Below are 18166 nucleotides of genomic sequence, written 5' to 3'. Positions count from 1 at the left end.
GGAATGAAAACACAGATGGGAGCTGCAGATGGTCCCTTAGTTTCACATCTTCACCAGAGAAAATTTTTCAGTGTGAACATCAATTAAAACATTTTTTTTTTTTTTTAGTCCATGTCCATCCTTCTATACTTGTGGGCAGAATTAGTGATGTCCTGATGAAATGTTAGCCAATTTATAATAATGTTGTCTTTGATTTCCCTTCATTTCAGTGGAAATAGTTCTTTATTTTTTAGTAACTTCTGTTTCTAATTTTTATAGGTGTTCACATTCACTCATAATTAGATTTGTTATAAACCCTTATTTTGTTCTTAATCTCCCTTGATTTTTGTTTAAATCCTTTAACAAAAGAATCAGTCATCTGTGATAGGCAGATCATTGTTTATTTATAGAATAGCCCAGGTATCTTATTTTGCTGAGTGGTTTTCTTAATGAAATTCTTCTGGATGCTAAATACCCTCAGCTGTTGACCTCAGACTTGAACCATCTCACAGATATCTGTCTGCCTAGCTTTCTTCACCTCCAAATTTAGTTACCCATAAGTGACTATTTTTCTTATTAGTCTTATTCAAAATCGTTATTTTTAAATGAGTGTTGGTGTGGCCTTACCATCATAGATGCAAATTCCTCAGAGCCCCTTTTACATGCCCCCCCCTTTTTTCAAAATGTGGAAAGACAACAGTAAAATTTTAGAAGTTTTATTTTTCATGATATTTGAAAGCAGTGATACAACTTGACTAGTTGATGATTTTGCTACATGTTTTGTTCAAAACAAAACAGACCAAAAACCTCGGTCTACATGTTGTTTCTCTCAGGGCTTGATATAGCTAGCTCAGTGATGTTGATCACTGCTTACGAAAGCAGTCATTATACTTTTCTTTCTTTGCAGAAATAGATTATTTTGTATTTTTTTAATATGCTTAATAGTATTGATACAGTTGTTTCACAATTTAACATACATTTTAGCAATCAACTGATTTAATATATGTTAAATTGTGAAACAACTCTATCAATACTATTAATGGAATAATGTCTTAGACTGATGATGTTACTTTTTTCTTCAAAGATCCACCTTGCACTTGACTCCAAAGTGCTTAAAATTGTGGCAGCCTTTTATGGAATGAAACTGTTCTTTTTTCTAAGATCTTGAAGAATGAGTTTATTACATTTAGCTTGTTAAAAAGGATTGCAGGTTTTGGAGTCATTACTGAGATTTTAAATTTCCCAGTGCTCAGGGCTTAAATATTTTTTAAGAAGTTCAGTAAGCTAAAATTTAAGATTGCCTTCTAAAGTTTGACAAAGTAGTACCATTTTGAAAGATAACTGTAATTTAAAACTTGGTTAATTTTTTTTTATTTTAACACTTTGTTGTACGAATAAACATGATTTGTAATGTGAACGCTTATATACCCAGTTAGAAGTCATCTGTTGAATCAGCTCTTTGGATTGCTCCTCGAATGCCCCATTCAGTTCAAGCCTAGGTGGTTTTATGCTGTGAGTGGGTTTGCTACTAAAACAGATGAGGGTAGAGTTATTAAAATACTATTAAAATATATTTCCTGCCGAATATTTTAACCACAGGGCTATTCTGACATTAGATGTAGATATTGTAGTCAACAGTTTGTAAAGATCCCCTGACACTGAATTGATACAAAAACAAAAATAAACTCTCCTTTCTTCTGTCCACTTCTTATCGTTGCTGGTATTTAATACTATGTTCCTGGCACCTTTTAAAGTCACCTTTGTTTAGTAACTTCTGTAACAATGTAGAGCTAGCTATACCATCTTTGTAGCAAAGAGGATTATTTTTTTGGGAAGGAGGATGTGCAGGGGACATGAGAGGAATGGGGGAAGATTATAGGTTATATCTTTCTGGATACTGTCTATTGCTAAGAAACATTGTTCCTTTTTTAACATATATATTGTATCTTTTGAGGATCAGAAAGTTTGATGTTTAAGAAATTCAAAAAAATGTGACAGGAAAGTCATGATAAAAAACATCTAACAGATATAGGAATAAAACTATCTCCATGTTTTAGTGTAAAGGAAATGAAATTCATTATATTTAAGATGAGCAGTTTCACAGTAAAAAAATTTTAAAAACATCTGCCCAGTTTACCAACTTCTAAGTTGAACCCTTAAAACAAGGAGTTATTCAGCAAGAGAAAATGAGGATTTGATAATTATCCTATTTGCTTTATGATTTGAATGAATAGCAAATGCTATATTAGTTTTCAAAGTTCAGAAGTTTGCAAGTTTTAAAAAGAATTTCAACCTCTGGTTATTTTTAAGTAGAATATCTCTTGCATTTAATTACTTAATGTGCTTAATTTGTCTCATACATGATTATCATTTAGCACATTATTATTAATACTGAAAGCTATAAAATGATATAGAAGAGTATTTAATACCATCTAAAGGCATACACAGTGTATATAGAGAGCTTATATGTTCTGTGCTTTTTAAGAGTATGTAATATATGCCTAGGAAAGGGGTTGAAGATTTATGTATGAAAATATCAGTAGTGATTATCCCTAAGTGGTGTGATAATGAATGACTTTTGTGTTTTCTTTTTGCTTCTTTGTATTTTATTAAATGTCTTCTGAAGATGTGAAGAGAAATATAAAATACCTTGTAATGTTACAGTTTGAAATTTTGCTTCTAAATTATGTATTTAATAGTTTTATTTTGGCACACAAGTTAAGTTGATTTTTTTAAATAATTAAAATTAGGAAGCATTTAGTTAGTAGTTCAATCCTTTAGGTATACATAGAGAATCTTAGTCGACAGTTTATTTTTATTTTTAAATCGCTGTAGATGTTAACGCATAAAGCTCTATTTTCCCTTTTAGTAAGAGAATTTGATAACAGAAGACAGTATTAGTTTTCACTCTGTATGAGTTTTTGAACTGTAGGGCATAAAGAGAAAAATTAGATGGTAGTTCCCTTTTTGTCAGACTTATTCTTCGAATTTACTCATGCACATGTATTTTCTTTTAGGGTTTTCCTGTACTCTTTAGAAACAATGGTTACTATAATACAAGAAATCTGATGTTCTTCCTGTTATTTACTTACTATAATAAAGAACCTTGTTATGCCCTCTAGTTCCTTGTGATCACTGATCTAGTACTTGTACCTACTATTCCTACTATCACAGAGTATAGGCTTTTCCCAAACACTTGGAGAGTTACTTGAGATAACTTTATTCAGTAATACCTCATTGACCACTGACAACCAGGCATAAAGTATATTTGGTGTTAACTTTAATTTATGGGAGTTTACCAACTAATTAGGAGTACTGTAGGCAGATTTAAGAAAGGATTTAAGATGGTTTTATGTGCCAGTTTCATCTCCTTTTTCTTGTTTACTGCCTCACCGTCCTTTTCTTCCAGCACTCATGTTTTGTGACCTGGTACATCCTGATTTTTGGCATATAATATTGATAAATAACAAGATGAATCTTTTGGTTTCATATTTAGTATAAGACTTAGGCCACAAACATCTAATGGAGTCATGGGTAGAAAATAAGATATAAGAAATTATTGCAGACGTTTAACTTTTAAATTGCAGACTATCGGTGGTCCATGCCAAGTCATAGTTCACAAGTGGGAGACTCATCTACAACCACGATCAATAACCCCTTTAGGTATGGGCATTAACTGCATCTGTTTGAGGCATATGCATAAAGTTACTAATATGCTGCACAATGGCTTAGTGGGATTTAATAAATTTTTATTCTAAAGTTTAAGGTCAATGCATTATCAGTACTGCAAATTTCACTTAGCATATCATGGATCTTTTAAAACTAAACAGTTCTTAATTGCCTTTCTTTATAAACTTTGTTAGAAATGCTTGCCAGGTTATTTTTATTTGGGGGGATTTGATTAATTTATTGTGGAATATTTATTTTCATTTGGAATATTTAACAAAGTTTGCAAAATAACATTCTTCTTGACTGAGCATCCATGGCTTTATTTGATTACTTGCTCAGAGAGCTTAGAGAACATTTGAGGAAAGAGTTAATCCAAAACAAAAATTCTTAAATTTTTAACTTTGAATAGTAGGAGCAATTGAATAAGTTATCCTATTTATTCTGTGTTGTTGTTTTTTTAAACTAGTAAATACTTGAATAAACTTGTATGAATGCATTCAGATTTCTTGGTTGTAGCAGACATATTTTCCTCCTGATTTACTTAAATACCTGCTGGCTATGTTAAAATTGATATTCAGATAGTTGATTTTATTTTGTTCTTGTTTTTTTCCCCCCCTAAAACATCATTCCGTTTTTTTGTGCCAAAAAAATGGCAATTCTCTTCATACAAGTATTTTTGAATTTCCTTTTCCTTACTGAGATTAAAATTTGAAGTTCATATCATATGCATAAATTACCCACTTGGATTCATCTGTAGATTCACTCGTGCTGAGAACTGTATCTTTTATTTTCTAGAGAAAATTAGAATTTAAAGATAATAATGGCTTGCTAGTAGCTATCTTAGATTAGAAAGTAGTGAGAGATCCCGCTTTACCCTGTGGCAAGGACATGTCTTGTTTAAACAGATACTTCATTCCATCCTCTTTATTGGATTTTCTTTTATGTTTTAATACATTTTTGATCATATATTTAAAGTTTTCATGAACAGCATACTATAGAATTATAATAGTCCCATACTGAGGTTGGAAATTATTAGGTATTAAACATTTAAAAAATAATTGCATTTGGAAGCATCTTGCAGTTAAATATATTTCCTTATTATAAGAAATGGGATGTTTGTTTCTGATCTTTTAAAAATTAATTTTATACTTTTGCAAAGCATAATCTCTAAACTTAAGAGCTGCGTGAAATCTACCAAGAATCTTTATTGGGAACTATCACACCTATTTTGACAAATATTTCAAACTTAACGTTTAAAGTTTAAACTGGGAAAGGAAGTAGCAGGGAAGATCATTAGTGTTTTACTGAAGAGGGTGGGGCTTACCAGCTTTTCTTATTTAGCTGAAATTTCTGTTAGAAAGGAATGTGCTAGCACTTATTCTTTTGGTAGTTCCTCACAGCTCTGTAAATGCAGGTAAGTATGTGCTGTTTTTGAAGCTTGTAGCTGGCTCTAGAGAATAGTTGGGATTCGAGGAGAGTTATGTTTTAGATAAGTTCAGAATATGCACTACATAAGAATAAGCATTTTAATTGTGCCAAGACCTTTGGTTTAAAAAATCACCCAGGAGATACTGTTGTCCAGCAGCCTGTCATATAAATTGCTGGGTGTAGAGGTTTGTCCCAGTGCCTCTAGAGGGCCTCTCTGAGGAGTTTTCTTTCCCTTCCTTGTAACACCACAAATCATCACCAAGTTTGTAAGAACTTCTACTGTTTGAGTACCTCCTTAAAAGGGAATTCTTTATTGAGGGCTACAATAAATATGCTTATTCATTTGGGGCTGCTTTTAAATTTTAGATTTCATATTTTAAAAATCCTTAAGGTGGGTAATTTCTCAGTTATGCATTCTGTATAAATCATGAATTTTAACTAGGTGTTTTTTTTATTTTCCTTCAATTCTAGAAACTGAAATTATTATTGACGATGGACAATTTGGAATCCACAGTAAGTGAGACTGAATTTTGACAGTCTTTACTGATACCACTGAGATGTTACCTTTCTTTTCATTAGAAACAGCACAGGGAAATGTTACAGTATGATACTGAAAATAGAGGCTAGATCCAAGAAACAACCACATTGTGTTAAATAGTAGTTTCCAGTATAATTCTTAAGCTTTAAAATTTTATCCTTTTGGTTTTTGACTGGTGACTTAGATGTATGAATTACTATGCTTAATTTAAGAGTATTATACTTAACTGTTAATATATCATCCCCTTTTAACCCCTGTGTTTGGTATTAATGTTTCCAAGCATTCTAGACTCTTAAGTGAGGTTTGTGCAGTTTGTGTGTATATGCACTTACAGTAAAATCCAGATTAAACAAAATGTTCCAGTAATTCTCCTGAGACTTTAAAAATTAATTTATGGTGGAGTAGATGATCCTTTTACTTCTGAATATGTTGAAAATTTCATGCATTCATATATTTTTGTGCTTCACTAAGGTTCAAGTTGTCTTTGGTGACTGGGGTTCTCACAGTAGAATAGTGTTACGATGCTAAGCTGCATTTTTGTTTTAGATCCTAAACTGGTCAAAGATACAGAGGGGGTGAGCAGAAGGTGTACTTGCACTGGCCATGAACCAGAGATAAATTGCTGATACTAGGCGCCTATGTTTATACACTTGAGAAATGTACACATGCTTTGGCAGTGTTTGGATAGAAATTTTACTTCTTTTCCTTAATTTTATTTGGGATGACTTATATTACATTGTAAGGTAGTCTAAAATACTTGCATAGCTTTAGTTTTAGTATTTTAGAGTCTTGTTCTCTTTATTTACAAAAGATATTTATGCTACATGTTTTAGAGAGCTTGCTGGATGGAGAAGTAGCTTTCTCATGTCCCTAACTGTAAGGCAGGACATGTCCCTCTACTGTATGTTAATATTTCTGCAGAGTTACAAATGCAGGTATTTCTTTGCTCTTTTGTAGTTGTTCTCTTAAACTCAGCTTAAGTTAGCTGTCAGGATGGAAGACTGTCTTTCCAAATTTGTCCATTTCTGAGAACAGTTTAAAATTAAGAGAGGATAGTGGTTTCTCTTTACTTTTAAAATTTAGTAATTATTGAACCTAAGTTATACCTAAAGAGAAAAACTAATTTTTTTTTTTTTTAAGTCTTATTGATAAAAAACTTGGGTCCAAAATGGCTGACAGCTCTCTGGTATTTATAAAAATTTTATGACCTATTTTAACAGGAAACTTCAAGTTAAATAATACTAATACAGTGTTATCACAATCCTGCCATTTATTTATGTCCGAATTTCTAAATGCAAGAATACAGAATTGACTCACAGTTTTGGTTTCAACCTTCTGTCTCAAGCTCCAGCATTAGTGGTAGAACTTGTTCCAGCTGGGTAGCTCATGTGACCCTTTGGAAGTGTGATAGTGGTCCTCAGTGAAACACTATTAGGTTAGAACCAGTGAGGAATGTGGTATTCTCTCAGAAATAGATGCTGTTACCTCGATAATGGATTCAGTAAGAAATTTTAATTTACTTAAGTGGTTAAATATGGCTAATTGTTAACATTTAACTTTTTTCCCCTGACTTCATATAAAAGTTTTTGAGGAACAAATTTAAAACTACATGTGTGTTTGCTTTGGAGAGAAGTTCCAGTGATATATAAACTGAGTGTATGCAAATGTGAACATGAACTAGAATTGTCAAAGGTGTGTTGTACTTACCAGATTGTTTGAAAAAGTGTGTATAATAATTACTGTTCTTCATACTTACTCTGCCAGATGGTGTTGAGACTCTGGATTCTGGATGGCTGACATGTCAGACTGAAATACGATTACGTTTGCATTATTCTGAAAAACCTCCTGTCTCAATAACAAAGAAAAAATTAAAAAAATCTAGATTTAGGTATGACCATGTGAATTTGTTACTTAACCTGTTCATTTTTACTAATGCTGTACATTTCTGACCTATTTGTTTTTAGCCTTTAAGTGTATATACTAAGAACATAGCACACATATAGATAAGGTTACATTTTCTTATTGAAGGGTCTTGTGAGAGTGAACTGCTTCCCTGACTCAGATTGTTCCCTGACTCAGATTGTTAATATTAATTGCTAAATTTGAAAGCAGAAAATTTTTCTATCTAGGTAAGTTATTTCCAAATGTATATACCTTTGTGGTTTCTAGCATTCAGAATTTTTTTTTTTTAAGGATTTTGTGTATTTATTAGAGAAAGAAAACATGAATGTGAGCTGGGGGAGCAGAGGGAAAGGGGCAAGCTGACTGCAGAGATCCCATGATCCTGAGATCATGACCTTAGCTGAAACTAGGAGTTGGACATTTAACCAACTGAGCAACCTAGGTGCCCCCATTTAAAATTTCTTAGTGTGGCGATATTTTGTCTTAAAATTGATATGACAGAAATGAATTTGTGCTAAATGAGGGGATAATGGTATAAACAGAAAAATGACTATTGGGAATATCCTTCAGTGATCTGAAGTGTTCCTGTGGCTTGAAAATGAAAATTTTTTCATGAAGAAAGTTAACAGTGATCATGGCAGTTCCAGATTAGTTTCTTCCTAATTCTGTATTAGGAGTAGATTTCAAGCTTTGTGTAAATAGCTACATAGTGGGTAACTTGATTTTTCTGTAATGTCCATCATATATACCTTTAAGTGAGCTGGCTTCTCAGTGACCCAGGCAGCCCTATCATTTGAGTTTTTATAACTTAGGGACTGAGAGTTGTAAGTTTTGTAATGCATCCTTTTCTGACAAAATGTCAGGGTTGGGTTGAAAGGGCCATTTTCAGCAACTGAAGTAATGAGTAATACAGTACCTAGTGTCTTTATAATAAGACTTAAAAAATACTGTAGGTAATAACTCATAAATGTTTTGTAATAACCGCTTAAATACTGTAGTACTTATTCCAGTCATAAAATTAAAAAGGAACAGAGTGGGTAGCATTTCGAAGTCCTTTGCATTAGCTATTCTGAGAAGTGAAAGGTTTTGGGTGTATCTTATCTTTGTTCATAGTGCTTCTAGGCCTTTTTCATACATAATTGAATCCTTTTTTCTTTTAAACTTTATTTATTTAGGGATTTTTTTTGCAGGAGAGCTCCAATGCACCCACGTGAGACCCACCCTGACCCCCCACCTAGGGCGGAGGGGCAGGCTGGGTGGCTCAGTCAGTAAAGCCTCTTGCATTTGGCTCCTGTATTGATCTCACTTGGTGGTGAGATTTGGCTCTGTGCTTGGGGTGGAGTGTTTACATAATTGAATCTTTTATTTACATGGGAGAAGAAATAAATCGTGTTACAACTATAAAGGGTCTTCTTAAAATAAGAATAAAACCTTGAGGGCTGCCTGGGTGGCTCAGATGGTTGGGCATCTGTCTTTAGCTTAGGGTGTGATCCCAGGGTCATCTGGCTCCCTGCTCAGTGGGGAGCCTGCTTCTCCCTCTCCCTCTGCCGTTTCTACTGCTTGTGCTCTCTCGCTATGTCAAATAGATAAATAAAATCTTAAAAAAAAAAAAAAAAAAGAGAGAGAGAGAGAGAGAGAGTAAGACCTTGAAATAACTGTAGAAGATAAACCAGATGGTTGGTTGGGCTTACGAGGATTTTTTTCTTTCCTTGACTTAAGTTAAGAAATTAATAGATAATTAATGGTTGGGGTTCTGCTTACAGATTTCTGATTGCAAATGCATGCTGAGTCCTATACCATTCTTGTTTATATAGAAGTTATTTTGAGTGTTAGTATATATTATTGTGTTAATCAGGCTTAAATTGGAATATTTTTGTATAACCAAACTTCGGTGGGCTCTGCAAATTAAATAACTGATTGCTGTTGAAATAATTGTGTATGGAGTACCTGGCTGGCTCAGTCTGAAGAGTATGTGACTCTTGATCTCAGGGTCGTGAATATGAGCCCCATGTTGGATGGAGAAATTACTTTAAAAAAAAAAAAAGTGGTAAACTTTATTAAAATTTGTGTATAACTAGAAATTTGTGTTCTCACCACCTTTTCCTCCCAAACTAGTATTTAATGATAAACTAAACCTTTATGGGGTAGGAGATAAATTGGTCTGCAAGAATATCAGGACTTTAAAAACTTAGCAACAGCTTATGCATTTTAAATAAAATGCTAGACATGCTGTTCTTTCTCATTATCAGCAAGTTTTTAAAAAAATTTTTTTCATTACCACTAAGTTTTAAACAAGCTTCTCATTCAGTTTGCTCTCTCTGTAAGTGGAAAGAGATTATAACCATTATAGAGCTGTTTGAAGAAAACATTTAATATAAATGACTGAAATTTTTTCATAAATTCCTTTAAACTTGAATTTATTTATTTTTTTGTAAAATAAAATTTACAAAATTTTTCTAGTAACATTGCTGTTTTCAGAATAGTTATTTTTATCTTTGTACCGTTCTTGCTTATTTATTACTGTCCAAATGTGGTCTCTCTTCATATATCCTGGTGGAGAATGTTCCTTGAGGTTCACTAATAGAATCAGTTATCCAGAACTATTCTTTATGTAATTTTTAATTTTTTTTTATTTTTTGAGAGAGTAAGAGAGAGACTGCTCAAGTGGGGTGGAAGGGCAGGGAGCCCCATGTGGGGCTCAAAGCCAGGACCCTGAGATGATGACCTGAACTGAAGGCAGATGCTTAACTGACTGAGCCACCCAGGTGCCCTGTTTGTTTCATTTAAAAAGTAGTTACATGGAAGTACATACACACATGTAAAAAATGTGCATGCATACAAATAAACATTTAGTGTACTATTTTTTAAAAATAATGTACTTTTCACAGAATACCTGGACACACTGTGGTAAGGTAGAAGAAAGGGGAAATTTCTTTAAAAATATTTTTTTAAAATTATTTTTATTAACATATAATGTGTTACTTGTCCCAGGGGTACAGGTCTGTGAATCATCAGATTTACACATTTTACAACACTCACCATAGCACATACCCTCCCCAATGTTCATAACCCAACCACCCTCTCCCTATTTTTAAAAGATTTTATTTTTTTATTTGACACAGAACACTACAACGAGAGAGGGAACACAAGCAAGGGAGTGGGAGAGGGAGAAGCAGGCTCCCCACTGAGCAAAGAGCCCTGTGCAGGGCCTGATGGGATGAAGACCTGAGCTGAAGGCAAATGCTTAACCACTGAGCCACCCAGGCACCCGAAAGGAGAAAATTTTTTTTGTTTTTGTTTTGTTTTTTTTAAAGATTTTATTTATTTATTTGACAGAGAGAGATCACAAGTAGGCAGAGAGGCAGGCAGAGAGAGAGAGAGAGAAGCAGGCTCCCTGCTGAGCAGAGAGCCCGATGCGGGACTCGATCCCAGAACCCTGAGATCATGACCTGAGCTGAAGGCAGTGGCTTAACCCACTGAGCCACCCAGGCGCCCCGAGAAAATTTTTAATTTACAGCCTCCTACTCTAGTCTTGTAATGTACACTAACAGAATATGGTTTCAGTATTATGCTTGTTTTTATACATATATTCTTTTGTGAGACTTTTCAAAAGAAATTGAGATAGCCATATATAAATGAGATAATAGTAAATGCCTCTATAGAAAAAGAATTACTGATAACCTTAGATACAATGAGCATTTATCTTGTTTTAATTCTTTGCAGAAATACATGTAGATAAAGACATCAATATCTTATAAAACATAACTAACGCCTTAACCAGTAATACGTGTAGTCTCATATAATACCATATTTTTGTTACTTGAAGGATTAGCATATTCAGGGTGCACTTTTAAAGGTAACATTTGTATGAGTTTTCCTTTTCCATTTTTTTTTTTTTTTTTTTTTTTTACATTTCATTATTTTTTCCAACGGTGTAGGGTAAAGCTGACATTAGAGGGCCTGGAAGAAGATGATGATGATAGGGTGTCTCCCACCGTTCTTCACAAAATGTCCAACAGCCTCGAGATATCCTTAATAAGCGACAATGAGTTCAAGTGCAGGCATTCCCAGCCAGAATGTGGGTATGGCTTGCAGCCCGATCGTTGGACAGAGTACAGCATACAGACAATGGAACCAGATAACCTGGAGCTAATATTTGATTTTTTTGAGGTGAGTAATTATTTCATGGAGAGAGTTGAGAAAGAATGCAGGCATGGGCTTATTTTTAAATGTTTTGATTTTTATTTTAGTCTGAGTGTAAATCCATGATTCATGCATCCTTTTAGATGTTTATTTTTCTATACATTTTAGCAGGTTTAAAAAACTTGGAGTTGATAGACTTAAGTACTATAAAAAAAAGTCTCAGTTGAATTGATGTTTTACATCAAGACCAGATGTCTTAATGTTTATGCCTGTTCTTTTTTTTTAAACCAACATGGGTCTTGAACTCACAATCCTGAGATCAAAAGTTGTGTGCTCTGCTGACTGAGCCAACCAGGCGCCCTTGTGCCTATTCTAAGTATAAATGAATAATATACAAAGGAGCCTCCAAGGATAAACAGAGGGATGAGCAGACTGTGTAACTCTTGATAGGCAACCCAGGACTCAATATGATTGAGGCCTCCTCATGACTAAAGTGTGTAGCTTATTGAGGCATTTTATTATAAGAATTCTTAACAGTGGACTCATTTTTGCAACTTCACTTGATATTGTAAATATGTAGCAAAAAAGAGTTGCTGTGAAAATTGTGCCAGGTTGTTCAGAATCTGCTGCTAGCCTTCCAGAGTTACTCATGACTCCTAACACTAGAGCCCTCTGACTTGGTGGCTGTACAAGTGCTCTCATCTTCACAAGTTTTGCTGGGTCCTTGGTAATGAAGGTCCTTGCTTGATTGTGCCCAGCTAGTGGTTATTGCTTTCCTTAGATTCTTGATCTTTGGTACTTCCACTCCCATTTCCTTTAGATGAGGGCACCCAACCACAGTTTTGTGAAAATAGCAGAAGACAGAATGGATTTAACCCCACAAGTAACATATGTTACACTTGTCAATTAAAATTATTATACTCTTTGAATTATTTAATTTGATGATGCCTTTATGCATCGCCTTTGCTACTGGCTTTTTGGCTGCTTTGCATTGTATGAAATTTTAAGTGTTTCCTTTCAGAAAACTATAATAAGGAACTTTTATTTTTTAAAAAATCTATAATTTGATCTTACCTAAGTAAGGAGATCTGTGGGACTTTATTGTTAAAATGTGAGGTTTTCGTTGAACATTTCCTTATTTCTTAAGGATGTACCTTTTAATACTCTTAAATGTCCTAACTTGCTTTTCATTTGTTTAGCAATTTTGGAAATACTATTTTATTTGTAGACTGGGCTGATAAAATATCCAGTGTAATGTCCAAATGAGTATTCAGTTTCCTGGAGAGTTAACTATCTCTTTATGTCCTCTGTTGGAAAGCATATTTAGAGAATATAATACACATTAACGGCTCACTACAGGTGTTTGTTAGTCTTTGAATATAAAGATACTTAGAAACTTTGTCAGTGTTTGAAATTCATCTGATACATGTTAGAGAATCAGAAGTGCCAATCACCAGAGTTATGACTAATGAAGTACTATATAAAATTTTCAAATATTATATACTAAAAGAAAATGTATCATTTATTTTATAAATACTCTATCTAAATTACCTGAATATAAATTTGATTCCTATTTATTACTGATCTTCTTCAATAGATTTTGGATTAATTTTAAGGGAGTTTTTTTACTTTCAAATGGGAAATACTGAAGTGTAAGAATATGGATTATTTTAAACCTCATTTTTTATTTCAGGAAGATCTCAGTGAACATGTAGTTCAGGGTGATGCCCTTCCTGGACATGTAGGGACAGCATGCCTCTTATCATCTACCATTGCTGAGAGTGGGAAGAGCGCTGGAATTCTCACTCTTCCCATAATGAGCAGAAATTCCAGAAAAACAATAGGCAAAGTGAGAGGTAAGCTGGGAGAAACAGAGGGGCCCTTTATAAATGAGCAAAGATTAGATTTGAATTTTGGTTAGTTAATTTCAAATTGAGCTTTTGGGAATGGTGTTAAATTATTTGTTTATAGAATATTATCTACTATAGTAGCAATAAGGGGCATCTGTGAAATTTTCTGGAAGCTTTGCTTTGAATCGGTTTTGGCGTGTTACTTGTTTTCTGTTTGATAGAGATTGATAAAGTTGGTTCAAGTACTTAAATGTTAATACTACTTAGATGCTCATTGTGGCCTTTTTAATCGGCTTTATCTTTATTTCTTCCCCTTTTTTCTATGGAAGTTGACTATATAATTATTAAGCCATTACCAGGATACAGTTGTGACATGAAATCTTCATTTTCCAAGTATTGGAAGCCGAGAACACCATTGGATGTTGGACACCGAGGTGCAGGGAATTCGACAACAACTGCTCAGTAGGTTGAATATTTGAGCAGCATCTAGTGCTTGGTAGCTTGTGCATGATAAGGCTCCGTTGGGTTGGCCCACTGAAGGTCAGGGATCCTTTATTACCTGGGATTTAATGTAATTCAAATTAAGTAGAAACTCTCTCATAAGACTCTGGACAGTCTGTCTAAAATCTACTAAACTGATGCAAAGAGGGACATTAAAACAGAAAGCCAGGAGGAAAAGCTTGATGCAGGAAGCAACCTGAATCTCAGTGTGTGTGTTGTGGTCCCAACTTTTCGCGTGCTCCCCTTTCTGGGTCTCAGTTTCCTCACCCGTACTTCTTGGTATCATTTCCATACTGCTGTCCTGCCGGGTCTCAGCCTTTCCAGTTCTCCCGGTCTGCCAGGATTAAATCCTCTGAGGCACCATTGCAAGGAGCAAGTCTTTGTGTTCTACTTTATGCAACTGCAAAAGGTGGTTTTCCTTGACTGGCCACCTTACTGGGGGAGGTATGTGTGGCTGTGGGATATGTTTATATTTGGCTTATACGTACTTGTCATTAGAGCTTGTTTTTATGGAATAAATGCATCACCAAGTGATGGTCACAGTCTTAATTTGGGGATGGCAGAAGTAGCTTCAGAATAGAGAATTTTGAACTGGTTCCATTGTTAGAGACATAGTTGGCTTCCTTATTTTTATTTTTTTAAGGTTTTACTTATTTATTAGAGAGAGACAGCAAGAGCACAGGGAGGGACAAACAGACTTATCCCTCCGACTCCAAGCACAGAGCCTGATGTCAGCTATTTCTTCTCTTTCAGGCTTGCTAAAGTTCAAGAAAATACTATTGCTTCTTTAAGAAATGCTGCTAGTCATGTAAGTGACCCTCTCTTTTTTTTGAAAACTTGGGACTGTTGGTCCAAAGGTAGCAAAGTAGAGAAATGTGGGCCTGGGTAGTCTGTTCCATTAAAAGCTTATAAAGGTTAAGTAGGTTAAAAATGCATTCTTCTGAATATGATTCTAAGCGAAGGTAAAGTATCTTTGAGCATTTGTTTTTAGATTCTTGATTAGGATTGTGATGAAAACTATAGAATCATTAGCATCTTTGTTTGAGATTACAAGAGTTTTTTTGTTGTTTGTTTTAAAAGATTTTATTTATTGAGAGAGAGCAAGAGAGCATAAGCAGGGGGAGGGACAGAGAGAGAGAGAAAAGCAGGCTCCCCACTCAGCAGGAAGCCCAATGTGGGCCTCAATCCCAGAACCCAGAGATCATGATCCCTGGTGTAGGCAAACATTCAACCGACTGAGCCACCCAGGAGCCCCTGAGTTTACAAATTTTGAGTGATTGGGACAAGAAAAACATTCCCCATTAAGCACTGGTTTTCATTAACTGAATATTGTCTCATTCAGATACTTTGGAAATAATGATTACAGAAGGATTTGATGATGGTTTTATATAACACTTAAGTCTGTCAGTTTATCTCCTGCATACCAACTTGATTATATTAAATTTCTTAATTCCTTTTAACCATTTATTAAAGGTTAGAGTCTATTTTTTAGCTTTTAGTTTTTTTCAGCAACTACAACTTGACATTTTTATTATTTTTTTAAGATTTTATTTATTTATTTGACAGACAGAGATCACAAGTAGGCAGAGAGGCAGGCAGAGAGAGAAGTGGAGGCCAGCTGCCTGCTGAGCGGAGAGCTCGATGCAGGGCTCCATCCCAGGACCCTGGGATTATGACCTGAGTTGAAGGCAGAGGCTTAACCCACTGAGCCACCCAGCCGCCCCCAACTTGACATTTTTAATCAAGAACCTGAGATTTCCAGGTCTCCCCCTGCTGCCTTGTACCTGACTGAAAAGCTTCATGCCTTGAAGTTAAACTACTTTCTTAGCCTTGCATCCTGGTATCATGGGCAGCATTTTTTCCTCTTTCTAGTGGTATATGAAGCATTTTATAATTCATGACATTTTACATTAATTATTTTAGTGTTTAAAAATATGAATAGTGGATTTCTTTGCCTTTTTGTTGAAAGGATATTAAATCTATGAGTGTTGGGCTCTACTTCATTATTTGGAACTGGTTTTCATGGTAGCTAATAACTATTCTATACATTGATTTATTCTGTAAACACATGAAGATCATGTTAACGAACTTGCAGTGTCTCCATGCTTTTTTTTTTTTTTTTTTTTAAAGAGAGGAAGGTTGGGAGAGGGAGCGGAAGGAGAGAATCTTAAGCAGGCTCCACGCCTAGCACAGAGTCTGACACAGGGCTTAGTCTCACATCCTTGAGATCATGACCTGAGCCAAAATCAAGAGTCGGTTACTTAATTGACTGAGCCATCCATGCATCCCTCTGTGCTTTTCGAGAGAAAATTTCATTAAGCTTTTTTTCTTCCATGTTCTGTTGAGATCTTTCATAAGTCATATAGATCGCATTTTAGAATGCCATATGCTGGTTATTAATGGCTTGTTTATTTTAATACTAAAAACATATCCTTAAAGGGGTTCTTTGTGTTATTATCTTACTCCTTAAAGCTTACACATGGATCTAGGGATCAGATTTTATCTCTTAGTAAAATTACCTTCCTAAAGGGTGGTGATCCTGTAAAGTTAAACATTTAAACTACAGAGCTATAATTTGTTTAAGGATTGCAGGTTTTGTTCTCTAGTAGAAATGCTTTGTGTTACTGTCTTGTTTATAGCACTGGAAGGAGCAGTTAAACTTATTTCCTGCTTCAGAAGTCATCAAGGAAATAGGCTCCTTTGATTCTGGTCTGTGATCCATGTGACCTCAAAAGTTGGACACCCTTTTCGTGACCTAAAGCTTGGGGACGGGTGGAAGCATATCATCCATCCTTACACAAGCACTTCTCTAGGCTGCAGTAATGTACAGAATGCTCAGACCTAGTTTCCTTTGATCCCAGCCAGCTTTCTTTCCGTGAATGCACACCTTTGTGGGTCAGTTTATGTTCTCAGCTTTATTTGGATTAATTCCTGTGTCAGAATGGTTCTGACTTGGAAGAATGCACCCTTAACTCCGTGTCATCATCCTCCTTCCTTTTGACACTCTGTCAGGAGATTGGGCTTGTGCGGCACCATTCTTGACCCCCTTGCTTCTTTCTGTCTTTTCAGCAGCACCTGTCATTTCCTCTTTACTCTGCTTCTGGGGTTTTGCAAGGAAAGGCTGTAAGGTGTGCCGCCCAAGTGCACCAGGGTGCAGAGCTGAGACAGTGGCTTCTTCCTTTAACCTCCTCATCTTTGAAGGTCTGCTGCCTATGGTACTTAGGGGCAATAAGGCATAAGGTGACCCCGCTCCCTGTTCCGGCAGGCTCTGTTTATGCTTATAGTAGTAGCAAAGGTGACAGGCTGGCTACTGCCATAGAGTGGCCCTAGAGTGTGTTCAGATGGATCAGTGTGCCCATGTTTTTGCCAGAAAAAAAAAATTGCTGTGCTATTACAGTGAAGAATGATAAAAACGTTGTAAGAGAAGAAACTACTTTTTAGAAAAGCTTAAAGCATAACATAATTCATGAGGAAGTTTTTTGTTTTATGTACAGGTCTGTGAGTTTATAGTGAACAGTAAATTTCTAATGTCCTTGTAGTTTTAGATGTATTGTGGGCTAGATAATGTTTTTCAAGTACTCATTTCCTTTATTTCTTCTAGGGTGCAGCCTTTGTAGAATTTGATGTACATCTTTCAAAAGATTTTGTGCCTGTGGTGTATCATGATCTCACCTGTTGTTTGACAATGAAAAAGGTATGTTGAAATTCCTTCATTTTATTTTATTTATTTTTTCGGAGAGGGAGGACAGGGAGAGAGAATCTTAAGCTCTGTGCCCAGTGCAGAGCCTGACACGGGGTTTGCTCTCACAACCCTGAGATCATGACCTGAGCTGAAATCAAGAGTTGGTCACTCAATTGACTGAGCCACCCTGTTGCCCCCAAATTCCTTCATTTTAAACTCTTACAGTTAGATAGGTTTAAAGGCTAGGAAGTTTATTTTACATATATGCATACAGTTATTTATTAGAGTTGACCAATTCATTTTTGGGGGCAATTAATGCCAGTTCTTTCCTCTGTCAAGTTCCTGTAACATTGAGTAAAGAGATAAGAATAATAATTGCCTGGAGCAGTGTCTCTGTATTGCTGATTTGTTTTCTTCTACTGTCTAACAAAGGAACCTTCCAGGTGGCTTCTGTATCAGTCTGCCACTCTCCCT

At 35.2% G+C, this 18166-nt stretch overlaps 1 protein-coding gene across 5 annotated transcripts in view; it reads left to right on the top strand.

Annotated features, from left to right (window-relative positions):
* Positions 1-18166, top strand: part of GPCPD1 (glycerophosphocholine phosphodiesterase 1) — a 54053-nt gene that overhangs the window by 15216 nt on the left and 20671 nt on the right. For all 5 annotated transcript variants that reach the window (XM_059133894.1, XM_059133890.1, XM_059133891.1 and 2 more), the window contains exons 5-12: positions 3567-3642; positions 5548-5589; positions 7379-7502; positions 11455-11686; positions 13353-13515; positions 13839-13971; positions 14764-14818; positions 17612-17704. In XM_059133894.1, the coding sequence (XP_058989877.1) occupies positions 3567-3642; positions 5548-5589; positions 7379-7502; positions 11455-11686; positions 13353-13515; positions 13839-13971; positions 14764-14818; positions 17612-17704 (918 nt within the window). The remainder of the gene's footprint in view (positions 1-3566; positions 3643-5547; positions 5590-7378; positions 7503-11454; positions 11687-13352; positions 13516-13838; positions 13972-14763; positions 14819-17611; positions 17705-18166) is intronic.

This window comes from Mustela lutreola, chromosome 9 (genome assembly GCF_030435805.1).
Source record: "Mustela lutreola isolate mMusLut2 chromosome 9, mMusLut2.pri, whole genome shotgun sequence".
NCBI classification, from domain to species: Eukaryota; Metazoa; Chordata; class Mammalia; order Carnivora; family Mustelidae; genus Mustela; species Mustela lutreola.
This window is presented reverse-complemented; position numbering and strand designations above follow the sequence as displayed.